This window comes from Spermophilus citellus (assembly GCF_964194105.1).
Source record: "Spermophilus citellus genome assembly, chromosome: 6".
In the NCBI taxonomy this organism is placed as follows: domain Eukaryota; kingdom Metazoa; phylum Chordata; class Mammalia; order Rodentia; family Sciuridae; genus Spermophilus; species Spermophilus citellus.
This window is the reverse complement of record NC_138187.1, coordinates 88580705-88597747: the sequence shown is the minus strand read 5'-3', so window position 1 is coordinate 88597747 and position 17043 is coordinate 88580705. Positions and strand designations below refer to the sequence as shown.

At 40.1% G+C, this 17043-nt stretch overlaps 1 protein-coding gene across 4 annotated transcripts in view; it reads right to left on the bottom strand.

Moving 5' to 3' along the window:
* SFMBT2 (Scm like with four mbt domains 2) overlaps positions 1-17043 on the bottom strand; it is a 221244-nt gene that overhangs the window by 63653 nt on the left and 140548 nt on the right. For all 4 annotated transcript variants that reach the window (XM_081297166.1, XM_081297168.1, XM_081297167.1 and 1 more), the window contains 2 exons: positions 13618-13719; positions 10224-10371 (listed from right to left, as the gene is read on the bottom strand). In XM_081297166.1, the coding sequence (XP_081153292.1) occupies positions 10224-10371; positions 13618-13719 (250 nt within the window). The remainder of the gene's footprint in view (positions 1-10223; positions 10372-13617; positions 13720-17043) is intronic.

The following is a 17043-nucleotide window of genomic DNA, read 5'->3' as shown; positions in this document are numbered from 1 at the left end:
AGCCCTTTGACAGAAACAAATTCACTTCTGAGAATTTATCCCATAAATGGGACCCTAAAACCTGAGAAAGGGTGATACATTAAGATACTTATGGGATTATGTAATGACTTTCCATTCAACAACAAGAAATGATGTGAGACTTATCCAAATGCCCAGGATGTCACGCAGGTATGAAATTTCAAAGAGTATATTGAAAAAAAAATATTTAATGAAAAAATGGTTGTTATGCGTTAGATGTGAACACTGCTGCAAGCTTACATTGAATTATTATATTTATATAAAAATATGCTGAGGAAAAGACCAGTAAAAGTGTTGAGAAAAACTTTAAAAAATAAATATCAAAAATAATTGTTTTAGGGCTGGGGATATAGCTCAGTTGGTAGAGTGCCTACCTTGTGTGCATAAGGCCCTGGGTTCGATCTCCAGCACCACAAAAAAAAAAAAATTGTTTTGGACTCTTGTTTACTTTTTTCTTTAACCTTTTTGTGTTTTCCAAGTTTGCAATAATGATTATGAAATTATTTCAGTAAAAAAAGTCAGATGAAAACATGGCATCTTTGCTCACTTTCATCAGATAATCAGGACACAGGTCAATCAGTGGAAGGGTCTATTCAGCATGTGGAAGACCCCAGGACTGCCTTTCCACAGCCATCTGTCTTGGGATTTGCTAACAGAATCCAGTTTTTTCTCTGGCATTGGTTAGGCCCCTCCTTGACATCTGGAAGTGAATCTTGGCTATCCAGAGACCATCACGGTGGCCTCATGCCCCTGGCCTGTGGCTTGGGATAGGAGTTTGGAAAAAGTTTATGGAAAGATTTCTTTCTCTAATAAAGGAGACATACGGGACTAAAATTCTTGTACCAGATGGCTATAAAAGTAAAATGTGCAATTGTAATAGAAAATAGGAAAAGAATATCATTTTTGCCAACTACTGGTTTCGCAAAATGAAAAACATTAATAAGACATCACTGGAGGTTGCTGGGAAAGAGGCCTCTGTAAGCATTTCTTCTTGGAGAACAACTCAAAACACGGAGATAGGTGTCAATTTCATTAGGTGCCATGGGTCAGAATCTTCAAGAATATGCCCACCTCCAGCCTACACAGCTGCTCCCTCACATGGTTCTTTATTCAAATCTATGGACCTGGCACATGCTATGTGCAAGGCAGGTGTTAATACTTGGGATACAGAAGTGAACAAAATGGCAAAACCCCTCCCCTAGCAGGGCTCACCTGCAATGAGGGGAGACACAACAAGCTTCAGTTTAAAAACCCAGATACTCCCAAATAGTAAGAGACTAAGTGCAGAAAGCACACGGAGATGGCCGCTCCTGTTACAGAGCAGTCAAGGAGGCTCCCTGATAAGGTGAATGGTGGCACGGGTGTCCTGGGGCAGAGGAAGGAGGCATGCAGCTCTTTGGGGAAGAGGGGATACCAGACCCCAGATTTACTGAGCGCAAAAGCCCAGGAGCAAGTCTGGAGTGTTCATGGATCAGCAAGAAAGATGGGGAGGCTGAAGCAGAGGGAGGAGGTGAGAACAGCCATCCTATGCAGGGGTCAAAGGGGACAACTATGCAAGAGTTTTATATATAAAGACAACAACTTAAAACAAGAGCAACAGGGAAGTGTTTGAACGATTCACCTACAGATTTTGGATGCGCCATATTTAAAGTCATCAATATTTTGGCATGACACAGCTTAACCAATGACAAAAGCAAAGTGTGAACACATAAGTTAATGTATGATGTGTAAAATAATGAAGTAGGTATACAAAGTTGTATACCCAAGGAAACAGAAACTGGGAAGAATACATACCAAAAGTTATTCCATCAAGATAGAATTATTAAAAAGAACAGATTATTAGACTTTTCTATTTTTCAAAGTTTGAAGGACGAATATGTATTAGTTTGTGATATAAGCATTCTTTTAAAAATGAACTGAAGTCCAACAAAGTAGTAACACTTCCTAAGAGAAGGAAATGTATTTTTTCAAGAATTCTTCAGCGTTTCTTATCCAGTTTGCTGAACTGGTTAATTGCTATTTAGAGGAAGAATGCAAAGGGTATGGACCCTGACTTCTCGAGCCCCAGCAGCTCCGAGAGCAGGAGACTCCCCCTCTGACACCCATAGCACCAAGGAGCGAAAGCAAGGGTGGAGAGAGGCCTGGAGAGTGAGGAAGAAAGCTCTGAGGAATCTCACCCAGGAAGCTGAAGGGGGAATGGCCCCAAGGAGAGCTCTTCTACACTAGAGCAAGTTTCCTTTGTTAAATGTCAGAACTGTGAGTGTAAATAACAAGTTTCCTTAGCTTGTAGCTCAACTTTCTTTTGAAAGGAAAAGTGATACAACCATCTTCAAATACCAGGACCCAGATACATAGACAAAAGCAGAACCCACCTTCTGGGAACAGGTTCCCAATTTTGCTCAGAAAATCTCACCAACGCTGGGCACCTACCTGCTCTATGCACCTCACTAACCTAAAGCTGATCTCTCTTCCTTACAAAGGCTTGGTTTGGAACAACCAATAGTCCCTGAATACTCCCTGAAGCCACATGCCCAATGGCAACAATGGGACAAAAGGGAGAAAGATCATGCAGAACTTGCTGTCATCCGACTGTTTGCTAAATTTTATTTTCAGTTGTCAATGGACCTCTATTTTATTTATATCCAAACTGAGAATCAAACCTAGGGCCTCACACATGCTAGGCAAATGCTCTACCACGCAGCCACAACCCCAGCCCCTGGTTACTAAAACTTACAAGGCCCTCTTGAACTCTTCCAGCTATTTCCATATTCTTAGCTGACAGTCTTAAGCCTTCCTGATGGGGCAGGTCTTAAACATCTACACATTCACTCATTTCCAATTGGGCTGTTCTTCCTTTTTATGTTTACAGAATAAAGCAGGGAGAAAAAAAGAAAAAGGACAGTAAGCAGAGAGAAGAGAAACAATTAAATTTAGTAGAAATGGTAACCATGCTACTTCCTTATCTTTCAGAGAATTATGTTGAGAAGTATTTAATACAGGTGATGATGTGACACTTAATATCCTTCTCTCTCTGGGAGCAGGCACAACATGCTATTTTGAATTATAACTATAATGTTAAGAGATACAGATATGTCCCCAGGATAGAACTGAACATCCAATAAGTATCAACTGTCACCAGAAAACGTCTTCAAAATACTGAAGAATGAAGAAGTGAAGAAAAGGGAATCAAGTTGTCAACAGCCAATAATATTTTCAGATACTAAAAATGATTCAAAGTTTACTCTCCCAGCTCTTTTCAATTAAAGTGACTGACCCTGTTTTCAATTCCCCACAATGAGGAAAAAAAAAAAACTTTTTCTGATCAGGAACAAATCAGAAATATAGACACAAGACCATATTTCAAGTCCAGTAACTAGCTGGGAAAATCTAAAAGTGTTCTCTCTCTACTGCCAGAAGAAATATAATTTTAAAAATTAATTACATAGCAAAACTCAAAAAAATGAAAGAAAATCTGCAGATGCCAAAAAACTACAAGGACTCAGAAAGTCATAGCTGAGTAGCCCAGGAGCTTATGGGGGTTAGGGTGGAAGAAGATTGGGCTCAGGGAGAGAGCAGAAGGACCCCTTGCTGCAGAAACCACCCCAGCCCCAGGCAGCCTAATCACTGAAACAAGAAAGCAGCAGAGATTGCCACTACCTTCCTGCAGTTCTGATTAAGGGAGGGAGTCAAGAAGGAACCATGGTGTGCTCCTCCAAGGCAGCTGCACATGGGATGCCCTGTCTAATCTCACAATTCCACATGGTACCATCTGAGAGCTAGTGCAAGACTCGGCCATCCATGCTCAGAATAACCAGGGACATCTTTATGGAGCAGACACTGTCTGTGATGCTGGAGATACAGCACGAAACAGAGATTCTAAAACATAAGTCTTCACCCTGTCCTTTCCCATGGGCAGATGGAGCAGGAAAAAATGTCACACAAAGTCCTCCAGAGTAGTGAAAATGCTGAAAAACTGGGCAGACAAATGGATTCTTCTCCCTACTTTCCTCCAAGAAAAGCGCTTTTTCTTTTGAAAATTTAAAGAACAGACAAAAATACAGTGATGATGTAGAACATTTGAACAATTTAATTAATAAGCTGGCTCGAACCGAATGACCTGACAGTAAATTTAAAACAGCTAAAACAAACTCCACTGTTAAGTACATATCCATTACCCAGCCAGTCATACCCAGAAACGGTAGCCCCAGCGAAATCAATAACTGCTAAAGGAAGTAAATTCAAGCTCAATAAAAGACCAACAGCACCAGCTGCAGAGGGTTTTACAAGCTTGCTTTAGCAAATCTAAAGGAATCAGATCATCTATATCTTATACAAACATGCTCTTGAGAAAGCTTAGAAAGGTTGCTGGATATGAAATAAATATATAAAAATATGGGTGGTGACAGAAGGGGACAGAGCTTCAATTCATTTGACATTCAACAAGTATCTAGCAGGTGCCACATGCTATTCTAGCCACCGGGCGTGAGTGGGTGACCAAGAGGGGGGAAAAATTTCTCTCTTGTGGAGCTTTCATCTTAGTGGGTAATAAAGAACAAGACAAAAAAGTCATATATGTATGTATGTATGTGTATATATATATATATATATATATATATATATATATATATATATATATAATTACTTGTATATTATATGGAAAGAAATTCTGTGGAAAAAAAGAAGTACAGGGAAGGAGATAAAAATGGTGGGGGTAGCAATTTGCTATCAATATCCTATAAGGCAGCCCATAAAGACGATACCAAGAAGGTGCAACACTAAGTCAAGACTGAAGGAGGAGGAGTGAGCCAGGAAGCTGGGGAGAGCATTTGAGCAGAAGGAAAAGTAAGTGCCAGGGTTTAAGGAGGGACTGTGCCACCATGACATAGGAATGGCAAAGAGGCTGGGGACCAGATGGGCAATGGACATTGCAACAGCTAGGAGGTGCTATCTGTTGTCACAGTCATGACCTGGACTCACAGTGAGCCTGAAGACAGTGCAGAGTCCACGCAGAGAAGGGATGTGTGTGACTGATATTCTGACATGATCAGTCTGTTGAAGAAAACAAGGGGCCACTGCAGTAACCACGTGAGACCCAATGGTGACTTGGGCCAGGTGATCACACAGCCCACAGCCTAAATGCTCAAAATGGTGACAGGATTCACCAGGTAACTTGATTCAGGATGTGATAAGTGAGGGAGTCAAGGAGGACTCCGTCTTCAACTTTATCAATAATGTTTTATTCTACTTTATAAAAATCTGAATCATACATGGCAGAGCATCAGCACCTTTTCAAAGGAGTAGGGCCATGAGTATCTATATTTTTTTTCTGTTCCCTTTCTGAATAAAATGAATGACAAAATGAACTAAGTCCATCAGTAAGTGACTGAAGCTTTTCTTTAGGAAAAGAGTACATGAATTAGCATTCGATGCTTTGTATTCTGATAATAATTAAGCACCTTGACTTCCTAAATTCCACTAACAGTTTATATGTGTCCATTAAATGGTCAACCTAACAGTTATATATGAAAGTGCTAAAATGAGCCATTGACTTTAGCCTTTGCTCCAACATTTTACAACAGAAATTTAAAGGTTGAACATTTTCTACAAAAGATCCCCCTGGGTGGAACGTTTCTTCCTCTAATTCTACAACTAACCTTTGATATCACATACCATGAAGGTTAACGGAAAAAGTTAAACATAGCAATTCATGGTTGATGACCTATATACCTTTTTGCTTAGTTTATTTATGTATGTCCTTGTTTAATCTAACCTGTCATGTAATACCGACTTGGTGTTTACTGAGTTTAAGCTATTCAGGTAAAATCTCCAAGGTTCTGTCCTTGTCTTTTTTTTTTTTTTTAATAAATAAGTATTTATTTTAAAGAGAGAGTGAGAGAGGAGAGGGAGAGAGAGAAAATTTTTAATATTTATTTTTTAGTTCTTGGCGGACACAACATCTTTGTTTGTATGTGGTGCTGAGGATCGAACCCGGGCCGCACGCATGTCAGGCAACTGCGCTACCGCTTGAGCCACATCCCCAGCCCCTGTCCTTGTCTTAACAGGAAAGCACTTGCTGCAGAATGTCCCCTGGGAACTGGGAACTTCTGTCCACTCTACCTTAGATGTCCAGTCCCTAAGGCCTGGGGCAGGATGTCACATTTTTATTTATATATAAAAGTAGGAATAGTATCTGAGATCTTTATGCTTCTCTCTCATCTGCCACCAAATATCTTGCTTCCTCTGCTGCTTCCACTTCATACCTTTTGGAGATTAGGTATGTAAATCAACCCAACATATTCTAGATAGAAACCTCAAGTTTAAAACAACAAACCTGCTTAAAAAGCTTCTACTTCCACACATTAATAAAGCAAAGAAAGTTATCTGAAAAATTCCACAGCAAGCTTCCCAGGCCTCGTGTTGAGATAAGGTGGGTAATAAATTACCCCAAAAGGAAACCATTAAACCACACTACAAAATCTACCACCACCACCACCACCTCTAATTTCTTACTCACTTTAATTACAAAAATAAATATATTCCACTCTCATGAGAAGGGAAAGGAGCTCAATAAATAAAATCACAATTGTATCATAACTTACATAGGCATTTGGAAAATGAGTCCCTAGGATTATAATTTGCCAACTGCTTTGATATATAGATTATTTCCATCATGTAAAAGTCATGGTCCATTAACATCTGCTAGTCGGGTTTAGGGCCACCAATTTTTAAGTTCCCAAGATTAAAAATAATATCATAGTCCCTTGGTATCCATGTGGGATTGACTCCTGGACCCCAGACTGACATGAGAATCCATGGGAGCTCAAATCCCTATACTAATAATGGCGGTGTATTTGCGTATAGCCTGGCACATCCTCCTGCAAACTTTAAATTGTCTCTAGATTATTTATCATAACCAGTGCAATGTAAGTGAGATGTAAATAGTTGTTCTATTATATTATTTAGGGAATAATGACAAGTAAACAGTCTGTACATGTTCAGTATAATTTTTCCTAAATATTTTTGACCCACTGTTGGTTGTATCCACAAATACAGAGGACATGGATGTGAAAGGCCAGCTGCTCTCCATTAAAGTCCCACTCCTACCCTTGCTCCTTCTACCCACCTCCCTAAGCCATAAGCCCACACAGAAACAACAGCTCCAGCTAGTTTACTCTGCAGTATTTAGGAGATTACTTACAAAAACATGAGCAACCATGGTAAAGTTCTCTTACTTACTTACTTACTTCTCTAACAAACAAGAAAGATATTATGGTATACTGACAAAACTTTTATCATTCAGTGCATTTTATAGAGCTTTCTATGCAAGTACATAGATTCCCTTCATTATTTCCAATAACCGCATAGTTTTCATTAGATGGATATCCAAAATTCACTTAACCAATATCCTATGGATGGACACTTGGATTTTCCTCCCTAGTCTTTTGCTATTAAAAATAATGTGGCAAAAAAACCCTTTTATGCATACACTTTCTGTATAGTCCATTCCTCTAGGAGAAATTTCCAGAAGTGAAACTTCTGAGTCAATGAGTAAAGGCATCTCCTTCGCCACCTTCTACACAGTTGCACCACCTGCACCTGCACCTGCACAGTGACATTGGAGCATCTTTGGCAACCTGCACTTATCAAATCTCAATGCTTCCGTTCTTTATCCTTTGGACTTTTGCCTTCTCTGATAAATATATAGCATCTCCACATGATTTATACTTGTATTTCTCTTATCATGATGAGTTTTGCATATTAATCATTGATTCTTTTACCTAGTTTTAGTTTGCTCATATTGCTTGTCCATTTTTTCTGTAAGTTTCTCATCTTTTTGCACTGTTTATAAGTAAAAATTCTATTGTTTCAAGAGAACAGTCCCATGGCCTGAAAATTCCTGCATATTACCAGTGGATCCTGAACTAATTCTATGTATCACTTTTTAAATGCTTTAAGGGTTTAAAAGGTTATCCCTGAGATTTTTTAATTGGCATCCACTAACCAATCATACCGGATTTGCTAAAAATAACCTATCACATCCACAAAAAAAAAAAATGTTCTTTTTCTTTGCAAATACAAAAGGCATACTTCATTTCCTATAGGGGAAGAAAGAGCTGGGAAGGCTGGATGAAGACAATTTCATCCTTGGATGACAGAGAAAAAAACTGGTAATGGTAGATATTTAGAGGCATAAAAAAGTTGAAGACATGGAAAATATTGGATTTTATAAATACATTTGTGCAGTCCTTCCACTGCATGTTTAGCAGTTCAATTACATTAATATACAACAATTTTCTTAATATCATAAAATTCAAGTATCCAGATAGGCACACCCATTTCTCTAGTAAATATCCACGCTACATCAGCAATCTGACTATATACAGTTCATAAGAATATATTTAAAGGGGCTGGGGTTGTGACCCAGAGGTAGAATACTCGCCTAGCACATGCAAGGCCCTGGGTTCGATCCTCAGTATAAAGTTATTGTGTCCAACTACAACTAAAAAATAAATATTAAAAAAAGAATGTATTTAAAAACATTGATAGCTATGAAGTCTATGCCACAATGGACAGATCAAACTGCCAAACACTGATATAAACACTTTCCCTTTTTAAATTCTTTAACAGATCCAATTCCAACTAACTAGGAATTTGCAAGTCTAAACCAGCTGCATTTTAGATATCTAGAAAAAGTCTCCTTTGATGACAAGGGACCCCTCCCCACACATTGCACTGAGGAAGTTAGTAAAAAACAAAGATGGCCTTTAGGGCCTTTCCAACTTGGCAGGAGTACTTCTTATCTATTACTATACATCTCTGACAATAAGTGGGGTCACATTAAAGTGTTATAAAAATACCTAGACTTTTATCATTTCTTTGACTCTGCAGAATACCTAGGGACTGCCAAAGGTACCCCTGGTGACAGTCTTGAAAACTGAGGACATGATCTGGCTCAAGTCCAAAAGGGCAACACACATGGCGGGTTCGTGGACTGGGGTCCTCCCTCAGGATCAAGCACAGACTCAGGGGCCAGGCCTCCTGCCTGCTGCCCACCACCTGAAGGCCCTTGGACATATTATATATAAACTCTTCATGACTAAGTTTTCTCACAGCATTAATTTGAGGAGTAGATGAGTTAGACATTTAAAACCATGGCTGGTAAGCAGCATTTTGTGGAAGTTCACCATGTAATCACTAGACCACATGCCATGATTACGCATCTTTAATCTAACGGGTCAGCAGGAGAAACGGAAATATCCAGAGGCATCTCTCTCCTCCATGGGGATGAGTGTGGAGGAAAGAGGAGATAAAAGCCCAGAAAACACAGTTGTGCTACAGATAAGCTTGGCGTAGCCCAATTAAATGATGCATAGGGCACAAGATAGCCACAGGGCAACAGAAACTTACCATCCCAAAACAACTAACTAACACCGGAAGTAATCTGATCCCTAGGGATTCAAACATAAAACTTTTTTTTAAATCTGAAGCTGTCCATTAAAATATCCCCCAAGAAAGTTTGTTTTTCTACTCTTTTCCCAGTTCTCTCCTATAACTTCCTTTACTTTCCTTCTCACACTGTCACGCTTCATTTTACTGTTGTCCTGCCTCGACGAACCTCAGACCTGAAGGGGAGACAACAAGCCATGTTACTAAATGAGAAAGGTACTACTTGGACAGATCAAAGTGTGGTTCTTGGATCCCAATCTAAAACTAATTTAATGCATCCTGACTCCCAAGCAAATGATTTTAATGTATTACAGTGACAAATTGATGTATATCTGAGAGCAACTAGGCCCTGGGGAAAATTTGATGGGTTGGAAATAAAAATCTAAAGAAATGCTTTATTAGCATTTTGTTGCACTTATAAAGCCACTTCTCAGACACTTTCAAGAGCGTAACTCAATCATTTAGCAACATCGCATCCTCCCTTTACCGCCACACAGGAGCAGCGAAGCTGCCGATGCAGGGTCACTGGTGGAAGAACTGCAGCTGACAGAAGTGGGCTGGGGAGCCCAAGGGCACACATCACAGCAGGGGACAGGCTGAGGGACACCTGCCTCAAGCTATCCAGGAAGAACACTCTACTTCCTCTGCACACAGGCTCTCTATAGGGCAAACTTCTCCAGGTGAACAACAGCATGGCTTCAATGACAGGACACCATCAGGAGTCACCAATATCTTGCAAATTTTCACAGGATACAAACCTTTGGGAGGAGTGAGGTTGACTCCATTTTTAAGGCACCATTGTACTGGCAAAATCCCCAAAGAATCCGCATGACACATCATTGAGAGTTTACTAGGTTCTGGTCTTAGGTCATCAATAGTCACTTGAAAAAAATGATTGTTAAAAACCTGAAACAAGACAAAAAGCAAAGGTTAATTCCTTGGTATTTCACATGTAATGCTGGCACTGCTTCCAAACAGATATGTCATCAAAGTGATGGCACAAAAGCTAAGACAGGTGCTAAAAAGACCAGCTGGTTTCTCAGCGTCCACAGCAGGCACCAAACTCCTCCCTTCGGATCATCCCAACATTGGTAAGATCTGGTCCATGAAATTTCTAGACTTACGCTGCATCGGGACCCTCCAGAGACCCCACCTGAAGCCCAGGGGGTGATCACTATCCGGAAGCCTGCTTCACAGACTACGACACCCCATCCACCTCGCTAGTCTATTAAAACTTGCTGTGTTTTTCAAGGTGCAACTCAAATGTCAATGCTACTGGCCTGGCTGGAGTAAACAGCCCCTGCTCTGTGCTCCCAGAGCATGAGACACAAACTCTGTACTGAGGATCCTGGTTTCTTTCCTAGGCTAATCACTTAACAGTCTCCACCAACAGATCCTAAGTTCTTTGAGAACACAATGAACTGATGGCTCTTTGACATTCATCAAAGTATTTCCAAATGCTTTGTATAGAGAAACTGAATAAATACCCAAGGAATATAAGAGAAAACATCAAAGATGAAAAAGGAACAAGTTGCTGATAAAACCAAGAAGAGGGCAAAAATCAGTCGGTCCCCCACACTGAAAACCATGGTGGGTTTAAATCCCTGTATGTGAAGCAGGATGGAAAAAAGACTGCTTTCCCAACTCAACAGACATTGACTGGTCTTTCTTAGGGAACTTTAACATTTTTACTAAGCTATGGTACCTAGCTTATAAAGTATTTCCTGGGAGTAGCCAAGTTTAAAGTTAAACAGGAGCAGAAACTGGCTTTTCTGCTCCTCTTTGTTCATTCCAGTAAACAGTTCCAGTTCTAAGCCTTTGAAAAGAGCAAAGGATCCAACATGGCCAGCCTTCCCAGGGAGGCCATCCTGACAGTCCTATTTAAAATTACATTCTCCCTCCACCCGGATGCTCCATTAGCCCTTCCCTGATATGTTTTCCACCTCAGCAAGTAACCCGTAAACACTACATTTATTTATTCATTATTTTTGTTTATTGTCTGTTTTCCCTCATTAAAATATCATAACCCACTTGAATCAATCTGTGAAATATGGTATATTAAGAACTATGTAATGTTTTGAACAACCAACAATAAAATAATTAAAAAAAAAATATCAGACTTTGTTCACAACCTATTGTCAGAACAGTGCCTATAAATGCTCAGAAAATATCTGCAAAAATATTCTATAATGTTCATACACAGACACTCACACGTTAAAACAAACAAACAAGTAAGTTTCGTGGCAGGATCTTTAGGCACACAAGACTCGGCAAAGGCATGCACCAAGAATCTCCAAAACCCATTAAAATGCAGGTTCATGTGGGCACACACATTGGTTTTCACATTCCCAAATGGTCAGAACTGCTGGTTTGAGTTCCATCTGGTCCAGAATCCAAAGATCTCAGAACCAATGCTCAAGGGCAGTTAATCAAATTGCTCAAAACTGCACATCTCCGAGCTTACAGAAACAGAAACCCAAATCCAGATTGCAACTCCAGTGCCCTCTCCTCTCATCAAGACAGTCCACGTCACAGGTGACACTATCTTCATCCTCTGTCGACATCTCACCATTGTGGGGCACCAAAAAATCATAGTCCCGCTGGACTGCTGAAGGTTGGTCACTGAATACTGCATCTGCCACACGCTCATCCACATTCCTGTTTGTTTGCTTTAATATATTTACTCACATCCCCACAGTCGTGCCATGAAGAAAAACCTCGAGGGGGAGGTAGGGAGATGAAATCTTCACTGTGATGAGTCATGACAGCATAGTGTGTTACAGTCTCAAACATAATATTCTAAAACATTTACAGTGTTTTGAGAAAATAATCTTGTTGTAAATATCTTCTACACCAAGAATGCTCTGATACCACACTGCATGAAGAGCAGTCTTGGGCCTGGGAAGCTGTGTTTCGGGGTTCCAAGGGATGGCTCAGCACATGGCTCTATTTAGTTTATTCTGAAATGCCAGATAAAGTTGTCACTGTCACCTCTCAGAATAAGGGCAATGTGCCATGTATCCAGAGAATGAACATCAACCTCTGCAGCAATGAAGGCAAATTCTCAATAGGTTTCAACAAGGTACAACTCTTCAGCTTTGAAAAAATTTTGAAGACTACCAGTAAAGAACCCCAAAAGACCATTTCCAATAATAAGGTTTTTAATGGATGATGCACAAATGGGAAGGCATTGTGTTTCAAACCCAAGATCTCCATAAAGCACAAGGCAATAATTTTTCCTTAAAGAACTCACCTTAACAGTTATAAAAACAATTTGTTCACTAAAGGAAACGATTAGAAAAGAGGAAAATAGCAACTTAGGATTGTAACCACTTTTCACATTCTATAACATACCCACCACTGAATTCCTAAGATTCTACCAAATCATAAATTTAAAAAAATAACGCAAATATGCTGAAACACTTATCATTCCATGAACAAATGAGGTTCTTTGAAAAAACATTAAAATATAATTTATTTTTGAATCTTTAACTCCTCCTTCTGAAAAGGCCACGTATGGGCTAAGAATGCTAAGTTTGTTGGGTTTTCCCACCATTAGTAATGGAATATTTAAGGTAGAAACATACGATTTAAGTTTTATAGCAGGTGATGTCATGGAGATATTTCTTATTAAGAAGAGATATTATAACCTTAAAGAATAATCAGATCATTAAAATGCCTCTACATGAGAAAGTCTTTCATTTTGGACCTGAAAGTTTCAGAAGCATGAGTTTTCCTTCAATCAGTGGAAGCAGATATGCAAAAGGAGGCAGAAATGCTGGCTCACGGGGAGCTGAGAATTTGCTTCCCAGCATTTTCAGGCATTTTCAAAATACAAATAGATCCTATTCACTCCTACCCACACAGGAGAAGTGAGTTAACTCTTATGATGACGACAACACGCAACTCACCCGCAGACAGCTAGCAGAAGGGAAATTCAACCTATCTCTTCTACGAAGAGGCACCTGATCAGAGTCACTCTGCCCCTAGGGATCGAAAGAGCTTCCAACAGAACTGGACTGGGGGGACGGCAATGTCCCTTTGGCTTATCTGGTCCTGCAGCACATTCTTGTGTTGAGTATATTTCATCTGCTTGGCATGGAGCCGATTCACTCTGGGGGTTAAGGCCAAGAACAGAAGAGCAAAACCCACCTTAGTCACTGATGCAGGACAGATATGAAAGGGCTCACTCATATTCACTGTCTCTAGCTTCATCCCAACTGTGAAGAAATGGCTTCGCAAGTCTGCATGATCCTGCAGGGAAGAAGACAAAAATATTGAAGGCACTGGTACTGTGAATACAGAGACCGTCTGGGTGCTATCCTTGAGCATTTTCTTGGGTTTTTGAAAGCTGATGGAAATAATTAACCCTCCCTGTTTCAAATTTCTAATTATTGCAAGATACTGAGGATTTAATTATTTCTGCAGGCTAAATTGCCTTTCCAAGGCACGCTGTGACCACGCTGAGATTTACACTAGGGGGAAAAAAAAAAACTCACGTTACATTGCTTTGATCTTCCCAGGTCCTCTCAACTGAAGCACAGCAGAGTAATGGAGGCAATCAGTCATCTTAAACACAGCAGGGGACTTTTCAGAAAACGTGGCCTCTTGCTAGGGGAGTTACATCACAGGGCATCAGTGATACCTGCTGGGAGATGGTCTGCCCCCCTCCTGTGCTCCTAACTAGTAATGGCCTTAGCAGTTACTGTTAGGGAGCCCATGATCTTGGAGCTGTGTGTACAAATCCAAAGATGCCCTATAGGACCAGAACCTGACTCATATTTAATAAAGATGAGCAGCACCCCTTTGTAATAGATGCCTGGCAATTTTATGAGGTGCTTGCAGCAACTTGGCGTGTGAGAACTGGGGCTTCCCTGTCTTCTGTAGAAAGAAATTTCAATATCCACTTCAGCTACACAGAATAAATGAGGATGGCTGGACTCTGGATCCAAGAATTTATCTTGCTGAAATGGAGGTCACCTCTTAACTCATTCTGTATAAGTAGTAGCCAATAAATAAATGCATTTTCAGTTTGTCCCTGAGAAAACAGTGGCTGCATAAATCTTATTATTTCCAAACACATCAGTTGCGTGTGATGTACAAAAATACCTGAGAAACTACTGCTGTCTTCTATCAAAAAATCCAAAGTGGGTTTTAATTAATTCATTGATGCCATTCTATACCCAGCTTTGAGGACAGTAGACAGCCCATTTGTGCTATCCCTGCTCCCTCCATCCTCAACCCCAAAAGCTGGTCAATACTGTCATCCAATAGGAGACCAGGGAAGAGGAAATGCTCATAAAACTCTCCACTGCTTTATGCTTGGCCAGAGAAAGTACAGATTATAAACACCTACAGAACCACAAAGACCCTTTGACTTTTCATGTCCCTACAGCAGTCTGCAAAAATCTTTGTACACAAAGATGCACAATAAATGCTGGGTCTGAGTGAAACGATTAATGCCACATCCAGGGAGGGGGTTAATCAGAGCAAGAAGGAAGGTAGTTAAATACAAGAAAAAAATGAATCAAAGGAATGAGGGCATTGTACACCTTTACAAATTCCTTGAGAACTTATAATCAACACTTTATAAAAATTATATGCATAAGGAAAAAACACAAGGAAATATTCTTAGGTGCCCATAATGACTTTGTTTATGCTGCAACCTTTATAAATTCTTTAAGAGCTTACAATCAACACTTTATAAAAAGTTGTATGCATAAAGAAAAGCACGGGTGATATTCTTAGGTGCAGGTGATGACTTTCATCGTTTATGTTGCAAATAAAATCTTTCTTTTTGAAGGTGGCTGGTGAAGGCGGGTCAGAAAAGAAAAGGAATGAGAAGCCAGTCTAGGGAGTTAATACGTCTTAACACACACCAACCTTAATACCAAGGCAGGGCTATAAACCACAGGTGTAGAGGCATAAGAACTAAATTGAAAATGACTAATTGATGTCTGAATTAAGAGATTAAAAGTTAAGCTCCTGTCGGGCACTGACAGCCCCAGTACCTACCAGTGGGAACTGAGTCACATGCTTGGGTTTTGCAGGTAATATATTTCCCTTTTGAAGCACAAAAACCTTTTAACCTTTTATTCTACAATTATAAAAAAACTACCTGGGCCTACTCAACTAATTTAAGCAATCAGTATTACGCCACCTGATAATACAGAAATCCCTCGGGCACTAATGACACTGGCCCAGGTGAAGGTGAGTTGCTTCTCAGAAGCCCTTCTGTTTCCAAATCTGTGATGGGATATCCTGATGTCACTCTCTCTCAACACCCACAGCTACACACCTAAACTTGCTTCAGGTCACTACTCACAGGAATTGGTTCTGGCTCCTTGATGGCTTCCACTCCAAGGCTCTTCTTGGAACTTCTGCCTCTCACAAGTCCCCATTGGAGGGAGCCCCCACCCTTTGCGCACCAGCGATCGAGGCTTCTGGTCTACCTGTTGTCCTGCAGCAGGTCCAGTGTGCACACCTGCTCCACTTCATACACTTTTGCTTTGGCCTTTGCTCTCTCAGTGGAGTCAGCTTTCTGAACAGAACTGACCCACCGCCTGAGGCCCTTTCTCAACCCCAGCTCTCAGTTTGGCCTGGATCACTGATTTGAAGTCATTCACATCCAAGCACAGGTACTGTAGGATGACCTTAAATGTTCACATATATCTGTACTATCCTATTAAATTTGAATTTCAAATTTCAGAAATTAATCCAGTAACTATAAAGTACATTCTTGTATCTTTCAGTCCTCATTTTCACTTTCTTAAGGTCCTTTTTTAAATCAACATTGAAAAAAAAATCTTACCGGACAAGGTAGAAATCCCACCAGTTTCAAAGGTAAATCAACAAAATGGAAATTTAAAAAATTCAAGACTAAAGACAAATAATGCCTGAGAGTTTGACTATATCCTCTAATATTTTTGCTGTCCATGATCAATAATGCCAATAACTTTTTACTGCAGAAGCAGGATTAATATTTTCTAAAGAGGCTCACCATTGAAACTTCTGGCCACTAGAGAACTTTGGAAAACATGGAAGACGGAAGACGGCCACGTCATTTGTGCAGTGCTTCTTGGCAGATGCCAAACTCTCATTTGTGGTGTGCTGTCCACCCAAGAAAGACCTCAATAAATATTTATTAAATTAAACTGCAGGTTGTGGGGGAAAAAAAAAGATGATCTCTTGACATCCACTCTTTTATGTTCTACCATTAGTTCATTATAAACCATTGGGGACCACAGAGTAGGCTACTAGGTGTTGGAATGGACACTCCAAAAACCTACATTTGTCCAAGAAGGAAAAGACAAGGAACAGCTAAGGAAGACCTAGGCCAGAAGAAATTTCAAAAGTAATTATTTTACTTCTAGAATATGAAAAGTAAATATCATTGTGATTATGACAGTCAAAGGACTTATGAGGGTGAATCTTAATTTGAACTGTGAAAAGCCTGTGACTCAGAATGATAAAGAGAAGACGCTGGGCCAGGCGCTACAGCACCTGCCTATAATACCAGCAGCTTGGGAGGCTGAGGCAGGAAGATCATGAGTTTAAAGCCAGCCTCAGCAACAATGA